At 43.1% G+C, this 12,503-nt stretch overlaps 1 protein-coding gene across 4 annotated transcripts in view; it reads left to right on the forward strand.

The window, feature by feature from the left end:
- Nucleotides 1-10,554, forward strand: part of LOC131937931 (mediator of DNA damage checkpoint protein 1) — a 52,429-nt gene extending 41,875 nt beyond the window's left edge. For all 4 annotated transcript variants that reach the window (XM_059295705.1, XM_059295709.1, XM_059295704.1 and 1 more), the window contains exons 24-27: nt 7,371-7,526; nt 7,688-7,713; nt 9,348-9,508; nt 10,022-10,554. In XM_059295705.1, coding sequence (XP_059151688.1) covers nt 7,371-7,526; nt 7,688-7,713; nt 9,348-9,508; nt 10,022-10,076 — 398 coding nt within the window. In that variant the 3' untranslated portion in view covers nt 10,077-10,554. The remainder of the gene's footprint in view (nt 1-7,370; nt 7,527-7,687; nt 7,714-9,347; nt 9,509-10,021) is intronic.
- The last annotated feature ends 1,949 nt before the right edge of the window (nt 10,555-12,503 follow it).

Consider the following 12,503-nt stretch of genomic DNA (forward strand, 5'->3'; position numbering starts at 1 on the left):
GTGTTTGGTGTCTGTATGAGCTGGTGTTTACATGTGGTGTTTGGTGTCTTTATGAGCTGGTGTTTGGTGTCTGTATGAGCTGGTGTTTGGTGTCTGTATGAGCTGGTGTTTGGTGTCTGTATGAGGTGGTGTTTGGTGTCTGTATGAGCTGGTGTTTGGTGTCTGTATGAGGTGGTGTTTGGTGTCTGTATGAGCTGGTGTTTACATGTGGTGTTTGGTGTCTTTATGAGCTGGTGTTTGGTGTCTGTATGAGCTGGTGTTTGGTGTCTGTATGAGCTGGTGTTTGGTGTCTGTATGAGCTGGTGTTTGGTGTCTGTATGAGCTGGTGTTTGGTGTCTGTATGAGCTGGTGTTTACATGTGGTGTTTGGTGTCTGTATGAGGTGGTGTTTGGTGTCTGTATGAACTGGTGTTTGGTGTCTGTATGAGCTGGTGTTTGGTGTCTGTATGAGCTGGTGTTTGGTGTCTGTATGAGCTGGTGTTTACATGTGGTGTTGTTTGGTGTCTGTATGAGCTGGTGTTTACATGTGGTGTTTGGTGTCTGTATGAGCTGGTGTTTGGTGTCTGTATGAGCTGGTGTTTGGTGTCTGTATGAGCTGGTGTTTGGTGTCTGTATGAGCTGGTGTTTGGTGTCTGTATGAGGTGGTGTTTGGTGTCTGTATGAGCTGGTGTTTGGTGTCTGTATGAGCTGGTGTTTGGTGTCTGTATGAGCTAGTGTTTACATGTTGTGTTTGGTGTCTGTATGAGCTGGTGTTTGGTGTCTGTATGAGCTGGTGTTTACATGTGGTGTTTGGTGTCTTTATGAGCTGGTGTTTGGTGTCTGTATGAGCTGGTGTTTGGTGTCTGTATGAGCTGGTGTTTGGTGTCTGTATGAGCTGGTGTTTGGTGTCTGTATGAGCTGGTGTTTGGTGTCTGTATGAGCTGGTGTTTGGTGTCTGTATGAGCTGGTGTTTACATGTGGTGTTTGGTGTCTGTATGAGGTGGTGTTTGGTGTCTGTATGAACTGGTGTTTGGTGTCTGTATGAGCTGGTGTTTGGTGTCTGTATGAGCTGGTGTTTGGTGTCTGTATGAGCTGGTGTTTGGTGTCTGTATGAGCTGGTGTTTGGTGTCTGTATGAACTGGTGTTTACATGTGGTGTTGTTTGGTGTCTGTATGAGCTGGTGTTTACATGTGGTGTTTGGTGTCTGTATGAGCTGGTGTTTGGTGTCTGTATGAGCTGGTGTTTACATGTGGTGTTGTTTGGTGTCTGTATGAGCTGGTGTTTACATGTGGTGTTTGGTGTCTGTATGAGCTGGTGTTTGGTGTCTGTATGAGCTGGTGTTTGGTGTCTGTATGAGCTGGTGTTTGGTGTCTGTATGAGCTGGTGTTTGGTGTCTGTATGAGGTGGTGTTTGGTGTCTGTATGAGCTGGTGTTTGGTGTCTGTATGAGCTGGTGTTTGGTGTCTGTATGAGCTAGTGTTTACATGTTGTGTTTGGTGTCTGTATGAGCTGGTGTTTGGTGTCTGTATGAGCTGGTGTTTACATGTGGTGTTTGGTGTCTTTATGAGCTGGTGTTTGGTGTCTGTATGAGCTGGTGTTTGGTGTCTGTATGAGCTGGTGTTTGGTGTCTGTATGAGCTGGTGTTTGGTGTCTGTATGAGCTGGTGTTTGGTGTCTGTATGAGCTGGTGTTTGGTGTCTGTATGAGCTGGTGTTTACATGTGGTGTTTGGTGTCTGTATGAGGTGGTGTTTGGTGTCTGTATGAACTGGTGTTTGGTGTCTGTATGAGCTGGTGTTTGGTGTCTGTATGAGCTGGTGTTTGGTGTCTGTATGAGCTGGTGTTTGGTGTCTGTATGAGCTGGTGTTTGGTGTCTGTATGAACTGGTGTTTACATGTGGTGTTGTTTGGTGTCTGTATGAGCTGGTGTTTACATGTGGTGTTTGGTGTCTGTATGAGCTGGTGTTTGGTGTCTTTATGAGCTGGTGTTTGGTGTCTGTATGAGCTGGTGTTTGGTGTCTGTATGAGCTGGTGTTTGGTGTCTGTATGAGGTGGTGTTTGGTGTCTGTATGAGCTGGTGTTTGGTGTCTGTATGAGGTGGTGTTTGGTGTCTGTATGAGCTGGTGTTTACATGTGGTGTTTGGTGTCTTTATGAGCTGGTGTTTGGTGTCTGTATGAGCTGGTGTTTGGTGTCTGTATGAGCTGGTGTTTGGTGTCTGTATGAGCTGGTGTTTGGTGTCTGTATGAGCTGGTGTTTGGTGTCTGTATGAGCTGGTGTTTACATGTGGTGTTTGGTGTCTGTATGAGGTGGTGTTTGGTGTCTGTATGAACTGGTGTTTGGTGTCTGTATGAGCTGGTGTTTGGTGTCTGTATGAGCTGGTGTTTGGTGTCTGTATGAGCTGGTGTTTACATGTGGTGTTGTTTGGTGTCTGTATGAGCTGGTGTTTACATGTGGTGTTTGGTGTCTGTATGAGCTGGTGTTTGGTGTCTGTATGAGCTGGTGTTTGGTGTCTGTATGAGCTGGTGTTTGGTGTCTGTATGAGCTGGTGTTTGGTGTCTGTATGAGGTGGTGTTTGGTGTCTGTATGAGCTGGTGTTTGGTGTCTGTATGAGCTGGTGTTTGGTGTCTGTATGAGCTAGTGTTTACATGTTGTGTTTGGTGTCTGTATGAGCTGGTGTTTGGTGTCTGTATGAGCTGGTGTTTACATGTGGTGTTTGGTGTCTTTATGAGCTGGTGTTTGGTGTCTGTATGAGCTGGTGTTTGGTGTCTGTATGAGCTGGTGTTTGGTGTCTGTATGAGCTGGTGTTTGGTGTCTGTATGAGCTGGTGTTTGGTGTCTGTATGAGCTGGTGTTTGGTGTCTGTATGAGCTGGTGTTTACATGTGGTGTTTGGTGTCTGTATGAGGTGGTGTTTGGTGTCTGTATGAACTGGTGTTTGGTGTCTGTATGAGCTGGTGTTTGGTGTCTGTATGAGCTGGTGTTTGGTGTCTGTATGAGCTGGTGTTTGGTGTCTGTATGAGCTGGTGTTTGGTGTCTGTATGAACTGGTGTTTACATGTGGTGTTGTTTGGTGTCTGTATGAGCTGGTGTTTACATGTGGTGTTTGGTGTCTGTATGAGCTGGTGTTTGGTGTCTGTATGAGCTGGTGTTTGGTGTCTGTATGAGCTGGTGTTTGGTGTCTGTATGAGGTGGTGTTTGGTGTCTGTATGAGCTGGTGTTTGGTGTCTGTATGAGCTGGTGTTTGGTGTCTGTATGAGCTGGTGTTTACATGTGGTTTTTGGTGTCTGTATGAGCTGGTGTTTGGTGTCTGTATGAGCTGGTGTTTACATGTGGTGTTTGGTGTCTTTATGAGCTGGTGTTTGGTGTCTGTATGAGCTGGTGTTTGGTGTCTGTATGAGCTGGTGTTTGGTGTCTGTATGAGGTGGTGTTTGGTGTCTGTATGAGCTGGTGTTTGGTGTCTGTATGAGGTGGTGTTTGGTGTCTGTATGAGCTGGTGTTTACATGTGGTGTTTGGTGTCTTTATGAGCTGGTGTTTGGTGTCTGTATGAGCTGGTGTTTGGTGTCTGTATGAGCTGGTGTTTGGTGTCTGTATGAGCTGGTGTTTGGTGTCTGTATGAGCTGGTGTTTGGTGTCTGTATGAGCTGGTGTTTACATGTGGTGTTTGGTGTCTGTATGAGCTGGTGTTTGGTGTCTGTATGAGCTGGTGTTTACATGTGGTGTTTGGTGTCTGTATGAGGTGGTGTTTGGTGTCTGTATGAGCTGGTGTTTACATGTGGTGTTTGGTGTCTTTATGAGCTGGTGTTTGGTGTCTGTATGAGCTGGTGTTTGGTGTCTGTATGAGCTGGTGTTTGGTGTCTGTATGAGCTGGTGTTTGGTGTCTGTATGAGCTGGTGTTTGGTGTCTGTATGAGCTGGTGTTTGGTGTCTGTATGAGCTGGTGTTTACATGTGGTGTTTGGTGTCTGTATGAGGTGGTGTTTGGTGTCTGTATGAACTGGTGTTTGGTGTCTGTATGAGCTGGTGTTTGGTGTCTGTATGAGCTGGTGTTTGGTGTCTGTATGAGCTGGTGTTTGGTGTCTGTATGAGCTGGTGTTTGGTGTCTGTATGAACTGGTGTTTACATGTGGTGTTGTTTGGTGTCTGTATGAGCTGGTGTTTACATGTGGTGTTTGGTGTCTGTATGAGCTGGTGTTTGGTGTCTGTATGAGCTGGTGTTTGGTGTCTGTATGAGCTGGTGTTTGGTGTCTGTATGAGGTGGTGTTTGGTGTCTGTATGAGCTGGTGTTTACATGTGGTGTTTGGTGTCTTTATGAGCTGGTGTTTGGTGTCTGTATGAGCTGGTGTTTGGTGTCTGTATGAGCTGGTGTTTGGTGTCTGTATGAGCTGGTGTTTGGTGTCTGTATGAGCTGGTGTTTGGTGTCTGTATGAGCTGGTGTTTACATGTGGTGTTTGGTGTCTGTATGAGGTGGTGTTTGGTGTCTGTATGAACTGGTGTTTGGTGTCTGTATGAGCTGGTGTTTGGTGTCTGTATGAGCTGGTGTTTGGTGTCTGTATGAGCTGGTGTTTACATGTGGTGTTGTTTGGTGTCTGTATGAGCTGGTGTTTACATGTGGTGTTTGGTGTCTGTATGAGCTGGTGTTTGGTGTCTGTATGAGCTGGTGTTTGGTGTCTGTATGAGCTGGTGTTTGGTGTCTGTATGAGCTGGTGTTTGGTGTCTGTATGAGGTGGTGTTTGGTGTCTGTATGAGCTGGTGTTTGGTGTCTGTATGAGCTGGTGTTTGGTGTCTGTATGAGCTAGTGTTTACATGTTGTGTTTGGTGTCTGTATGAGCTGGTGTTTGGTGTCTGTATGAGCTGGTGTTTACATGTGGTGTTTGGTGTCTTTATGAGCTGGTGTTTGGTGTCTGTATGAGCTGGTGTTTGGTGTCTGTATGAGCTGGTGTTTGGTGTCTGTATGAGCTGGTGTTTGGTGTCTGTATGAGCTGGTGTTTGGTGTCTGTATGAGCTGGTGTTTGGTGTCTGTATGAGCTGGTGTTTACATGTGGTGTTTGGTGTCTGTATGAGGTGGTGTTTGGTGTCTGTATGAACTGGTGTTTGGTGTCTGTATGAGCTGGTGTTTGGTGTCTGTATGAGCTGGTGTTTGGTGTCTGTATGAGCTGGTGTTTGGTGTCTGTATGAGCTGGTGTTTGGTGTCTGTATGAACTGGTGTTTACATGTGGTGTTGTTTGGTGTCTGTATGAGCTGGTGTTTACATGTGGTGTTTGGTGTCTGTATGAGCTGGTGTTTGGTGTCTGTATGAGCTGGTGTTTGGTGTCTGTATGAGCTGGTGTTTGGTGTCTGTATGAGGTGGTGTTTGGTGTCTGTATGAGCTGGTGTTTGGTGTCTGTATGAGCTGGTGTTTGGTGTCTGTATGAGCTGGTGTTTACATGTGGTTTTTGGTGTCTGTATGAGCTGGTGTTTGGTGTCTGTATGAGCTGGTGTTTACATGTGGTGTTTGGTGTCTTTATGAGCTGGTGTTTGGTGTCTGTATGAGCTGGTGTTTGGTGTCTGTATGAGCTGGTGTTTGGTGTCTGTATGAGGTGGTGTTTGGTGTCTGTATGAGCTGGTGTTTGGTGTCTGTATGAGGTGGTGTTTGGTGTCTGTATGAGCTGGTGTTTACATGTGGTGTTTGGTGTCTTTATGAGCTGGTGTTTGGTGTCTGTATGAGCTGGTGTTTGGTGTCTGTATGAGCTGGTGTTTGGTGTCTGTATGAGCTGGTGTTTGGTGTCTGTATGAGCTGGTGTTTGGTGTCTGTATGAGCTGGTGTTTACATGTGGTGTTTGGTGTCTGTATGAGCTGGTGTTTGGTGTCTGTATGAGCTGGTGTTTACATGTGGTGTTTGGTGTCTGTATGAGGTGGTGTTTGGTGTCTGTATGAGCTGGTGTTTACATGTGGTGTTTGGTGTCTTTATGAGCTGGTGTTTGGTGTCTGTATGAGCTGGTGTTTGGTGTCTGTATGAGCTGGTGTTTGGTGTCTGTATGAGCTGGTGTTTGGTGTCTGTATGAGCTGGTGTTTGGTGTCTGTATGAGCTGGTGTTTGGTGTCTGTATGAGCTGGTGTTTACATGTGGTGTTTGGTGTCTGTATGAGGTGGTGTTTGGTGTCTGTATGAACTGGTGTTTGGTGTCTGTATGAGCTGGTGTTTGGTGTCTGTATGAGCTGGTGTTTGGTGTCTGTATGAGCTGGTGTTTGGTGTCTGTATGAGCTGGTGTTTGGTGTCTGTATGAACTGGTGTTTACATGTGGTGTTGTTTGGTGTCTGTATGAGCTGGTGTTTACATGTGGTGTTTGGTGTCTGTATGAGCTGGTGTTTGGTGTCTGTATGAGCTGGTGTTTGGTGTCTGTATGAGCTGGTGTTTGGTGTCTGTATGAGGTGGTGTTTGGTGTCTGTATGAGCTGGTGTTTGGTGTCTGTATGAGCTGGTGTTTGGTGTCTGTATGAGCTGGTGTTTACATGTGGTTTTTGGTGTCTGTATGAGCTGGTGTTTGGTGTCTGTATGAGCTGGTGTTTACATGTGGTGTTTGGTGTCTTTATGAGCTGGTGTTTGGTGTCTGTATGAGCTGGTGTTTGGTGTCTGTATGAGCTGGTGTTTGGTGTCTGTATGAGCTGGTGTTTGGTGTCTGTATGAGCTGGTGTTTGGTGTCTGTATGAGGTGGTGTTTGGTGTCTGTATGAGCTGGTGTTTACATGTGGTGTTTGGTGTCTTTATGAGCTGGTGTTTGGTGTCTGTATGAGCTGGTGTTTGGTGTCTGTATGAGCTGGTGTTTGGTGTCTGTATGAGCTGGTGTTTGGTGTCTGTATGAGCTGGTGTTTGGTGTCTGTATGAGCTGGTGTTTACATGTGGTGTTTGGTGTCTGTATGAGCTGGTGTTTGGTGTCTGTATGAGCTGGTGTTTACATGTGGTGTTTGGTGTCTGTATGAGGTGGTGTTTGGTGTCTGTATGAGCTGGTGTTTGGTGTCTGTATGAGCTGGTGTTTGGTGTCTGTATGAGGTGGTGTTTGGTGTCTGTATGAGCTGGTGTTTACATGTGGTGTTTGGTGTCTGTATGAGCTGGTGTTTGGTGTCTGTATGAGCTGGTGTTTGGTGTCTGTATGAGGTGGTGTTTGGTGTCTGTATGAGCTGGTGTTTGGTGTCTGTATGAGCTGGTTTTTGGTGTCTGTATGAGCTGGTGTTTGGTGTCTGTATGAGCTGGTGTTTACATGTGGTTTTTGGTGTCTGTATGAGCTGGTGTTTGGTGTCTGTATGAGGTGGTGTTTGGTGTCTGTATGAGCTGGTGTTTGGTGTCTGTATGAGCTGGTGTTTGGTGTCTGTATGAGCTGGTGTTTGGTGTCTGTATGAGCTGGTGTTTACATGTGGTGTTTGGTGTGCAGATGGCCAAAAGTTCCTGGTGTCTGACCCGGCCATGGAGAAACAGTTCAAGTTCCAGCTGGCCACCTCCATCACCAAAGCTGGTCTCAAGCCCATGTTGTCAGGCTACAAGGTTCATGTCACACAATCTGTACGTCCTGACCCAACTCAGATGCAAGGTAAGGAACTTCACATTTCATTGGGGGGGGGGGGGGGGGTGGGGGGAAATGACCTCACATTTCATGTACTGGAGATGGGAGGGGGAGCACTCATCTAACAATAGAACACCTGTACCTCCACCAACCCAAATACCTGATGCCATCTTGTACTTTTATTCCAGAGATTCTTGCCTGTGCAGGTGCCAAGGTAAATTACTTTTGTTAATGTAAAAAAAAAATCAATTTGCTTTTAATTATGTCTACATTTCTTGAAAATACTTCAAACTGTTTGTGTAGATTTCTTCTTATGAAAAGTCTCAAATAAAAAAAAAAATTACAATTAAAGCTCAAACAATGAAAGAGTTTTTAGAATCTAAATTTTAAAAATTGTGAATTTATACAACAGTGACCACAAGAGCCTGACTTAGTAAAGTCAAGTTTGTTAACATTTACCATGTGGTGTCAAGTTTGTTAACATTTACCATGTGGTGTCATGTTTGTTAACATTTACCTTGTGGTGTCATGTTTGTTAACATTTACCTTGTGGTGTCATGTTTGTTAACATTTACATTGTGGTTTCATGTCTGTTTACCATGTGGTGTCATGTTTGTTAACATTTACCTTGTGGTGTCATGTCTGTTTACCTTGTGGTGTCATGTTTGTTAACATTTACATTGTTGTGTCATGTTTGTTGACATTGTGGTCTCATGTTTGTTTACCTTGTGTATCAAAGCTTTGTTGAGTCAACTGGTTTAAATGAGCAAAAGATAAGTGTATGAAAGCCTCATCTTGTTGCAGTATGTGAGCGCTTCATTGAACCAACTTTTGTTGGAGTATGTGAGCGCCTCATTGAACCAACTTTTGTTGCAGTATGTGAGCGCCCCATTGAACCAACTTTTGTTGCAGTATGTGAGCGCCTCATTGAACCAACTTTTGTTGCAGTATGTGAGCGCCCCATTGAACCAACTTTTGTTGCAGTATGTGAGCGCCTCATTGAACCAACTTTTGTTGCAGTATGTGAGCGCCTCATTGAACCAACTTTTGTTGCAGTATGTGAGCGCCTCATTGAGCCAACTTTTGTTGCAGTATGTGAGCGCCCCATTGAACCAACTTTTGTTGCAGTATGTGAGCGCCCCATTGAACCAACTTTTGTTGCAGTATGTGAGCGCCTCATTGAACCAACTTTTGTTGCAGTATGTGAGCGCCTCATTGAACCAACTTTTGTTGGAGTATGTGAGCGCCTCATTGAACCAACTTTTGTTGGAGTATGTGAGCGCCCCATTGAACCAACTTTTGTTGCAGTATGTGAGCGCCTCATTGAACCAACTTTTGTTGCAGTATGTGAGCGCCTCATTGAACCAACTTTTGTTGGAGTATGTGAGCGCCTCATTGAGCCAACTTTTGTTGCAGTATGTGAGCGCCTCATTGAACCAACTTTTGTTGCAGTATGTGAGCGCCTCATTGAGCCAACTTTTGTTGCAGTATGTGAGCGCCTCATTGAACCAACTTTTGTTGCAGTATGTGAGCGCCTCATTAAACCAACTTTTGTTGCAGTATGTGAGCGCCTCATTGAACCAACTTTTGTTGCAGTATGTGAGCGCCTCATTGAACCAACTTTTGTTGCAGTATGTGAGCGCCTCATTGAACCAACTTTTGTTGCAGTATGTGAGCGCCTCATTGAACCAACTTTTGTTGCAGTATGTGAGCGCCTCATTGAACCAACTTTTGTTGCAGTATGTGAGCGCCTCATTGAACCAACTTTTGTTGCAGTATGTGAGCGCCTCATTGAACCAACTTTTGTTGCAGTATGTGAGCGCCTCATTGAACCAACTTTTGTTGCAGTATGTGAGCGCCATGCCCCAGAAGTTTGCTGAGCACACGCTGGTCGTGTCGTGCCCTGAGGATGTGGCCCTTTGCCAAGCTGCCATCAAGGCTGGTCTTCCAATTGTCGAGGCTGAATTCATCCTGACTGGCATCCTCAGGCAGGAAATCGACATCAAATCGTATCCTTTTTCTATCAGATTGTCTTTCAAAACGGGAGCCGGATGTTTTCCCAAAAGACACTTGCCCGAATGCCATTTGTCCGAAGGCCGATGGACACTGGCCAGAATGTGACAAATGCCAGGGCAAGTGGCTTTTTGGCATTTGTCGCAGTCGGGCAAGTGTCCATTCGGGCAAGTGTCCATTCGGGCATTTGTCACATTCGGGCAAGTGACCATTCGGGCATTTGTCACATTCGGGCAAGTGTCCATTCGGGCATTTGTCACATTCGGGCAAGTGACCATTCGGGCATTTGTCACATTCGGGCAAGTGACCATTCGGGAAATCGGCCTTCAGGCAAACGGCATTCGGGCAAGTGTCTTTCGAGAATTTGTCGTAGACCCTTTCAAAACATACACAATATTTATTGGACCATCAACACTGAATGTATTGTGGCAGTGAGTTTCTGAAAAGCTGCTCTAAGTTTGAGCTGCTCTAAACTGACAGACCAGTATTTTATCCTTGACCTTGGTCAGATACTCTATCTTTACTGAGAAGACCTTGACCCCCGGTAAAGGCAGGAGGAAGTAAACTATAGTGTCAGAGTGTCATGTCAGTGTGTGGGTGTGCTATGTCAGTGTGTGGGTGTGCTATGTCAGTGTGTGGGTGTGCTATGTCAGTGTGTGGATGTGCTATGTCAATGTGTGGATGTGCTATGTCAGTGTGTGGGTGTGCTATGTCAGTGTGTGGATGTGCTATGTCAGTGTGTGGGTGTGCTATGTCAGTGTGTGGGTGTGCTATGTCAGTGTGTGGGTGTGCTATGTTAGTGTGTGGGTGTGCTATGTCAGTGTGTGGGTGTGCTATGTCAGTGTGTGGATGTGCTATGTCAATGTGTGGATGTGCTATGTCAGTGTGTGGGTGTGCTATGTCAGTGTCATGTTAAACCATAGTTTCAATGAAATTTGTTACAAAGAGAAACCCGTACAAGGTTAACTACCAATACTACCCAATTGTTTTAAAAAGGATATTATGTTATGTACAGAATACATTTGCATTGCTTCTACTTGAATGAGATTCTTGTTACTCAGTCTTTCAATGTCACAATGTTGGTCAAGCCAGCGTGTATTACACAGATTTTATAACTTTAATGATGAACTAACCAGGCCTATTATAACTTTAATGATGAACTAAACAGGCCAATTATAACTTTAATGATGGACTAACCAGGCCTATTATTTAACTTTAATGGACTAGCCTGGCCTATTATAACTTTAATGATGAACTAACCCGGCCTATTACAACTTTAATTATGGACTAAACAGGCCTATTATAACTTTAATGATGAACTAACCAGACCTATTACAACTTTAATGATGAACTAACCAGACCTATTACAACTTTAATGATGAACTAAACAGGCCTATTACAACTTTAATGATGAACTAAACAGGCCTATTATGTGTAAAGATGAACTAAACAGGCCTATTATAACTTTAATTAGGCAAGTCAAACTGCCGTAAAAAACGGATTTTTCGCCCGCGTCGTAATAATATAGTAGCTTTTCACTTCGTAGTTTTGATAATAAAAAAGGGCTCGTATAGTAATTAGCTTGGTACCATTAAAAAGGAGGTTTTTTTTAAGCCCTCTAATTATGTGTAATTTTTATAGTTGTTGATATTGAACAATATATCTCATTTACCAATTGAAAACTATCACCGAGATGATTTTTCAACGGCAGTCGAGTAGGGGATTTTGACCCCTCTCTCATTCAACTCGCGGGCCTTTTATGACCGTTCAACTTATTTCTTTACAAATACCTGTAAAATGTGCAGGATTGAATAGCCTTTAATGGGTTACTAAACAAACAAAAAATGCATAATAGACTAAATATTTTAAATGTTAAAAAAAACAACTAAGAAATTTGAAAATTACCATCTGATTCTATCATAGTATACATTTTTTATTAGCATATTCAGAAAGGTGGTCCTTTTTTCTGTTAAAACATTTTGTTTATCTTTTCTGGACATGGTCAAAAAAGACCGAGCTCGACAAAACACACTATAGCGATCACTAAAATAGCTCTAGACCCGGTGGAAGAAAATGGCCGTTTTCTTCGTTAACAACGCACCAACAAGCTTTTCTAAATTGATGTTAGCAAGTTTTATTTTAGAGGCTTGATAGTTCAGTAAGATAAATAAAAACATGTAAACAAGTTTGTGAGTCTACTTTTTATACTTTATTTCTTCAGTATATTTTTATTGGAATGGGGGGAGGGAGCGAGATATTTACTACAGTTGTAACAATGTCAATATATATTAATGATCAGTGCAGATGCATTTACACTTTGCAGTCAGCTTGGAAATAAACCGTTATTAGATTCCTTTAAAAAGAATATAGCCTTTGTCTACGAAAAAAACCTTGTAATGTTCTCTAAATTATGTTGACCGTTTATGGTGACTATTGTGGCTATTGATTTAGGTAGTCCAAACTGAAATTAACTATTGATTGCAGACTTCTGGAGTGAGTATGTCATGAAAGAACTTTTAATTGTAAGGTCTATGCCACAAATTTTATAAAAATATCTCAATAAATAAAAACGTTATGCGATTTTAAAAAAAGCAAAATGTGGTAAAAAACTGATTTTCAAAAAGTGCCATTTTTGAGAACCCATATTTTTTAAACTAAATAACATAGAAGTGTAGAAATAGGTAAAGTTGCTGTAATATATATGCCCAATTTTTTTCAGTCATCTAAAATGGGTCTTTCTAAGGTAAAAAAATAATTGAAAATGACAAAAATGCGTTTTGGTCACTTTTATTTTCATTAAAAAAAAAATTCAAATTTTTTTTTTTTTGCTTTGGAATAACTCTAAAACTATTGTGTTGGTAACATCAACGTGGAAAAATGTGTTAATTATTTTCAAAAATCACATGGGTTAAAATATTATTTTAAAAAATACCACAGTTATCTAGTGCAGGAGAAACAGAATCAAAATTTAGTAGAGTAAATGTAATGTAA

The sequence above is a fragment of the Physella acuta genome, unplaced genomic scaffold (genome assembly GCF_028476545.2).
Source record: "Physella acuta isolate Inbredline_101_S28 unplaced genomic scaffold, ASM2847654v3 ptg000225l, whole genome shotgun sequence".
NCBI classification, from domain to species: domain Eukaryota; kingdom Metazoa; phylum Mollusca; class Gastropoda; family Physidae; genus Physella; species Physella acuta.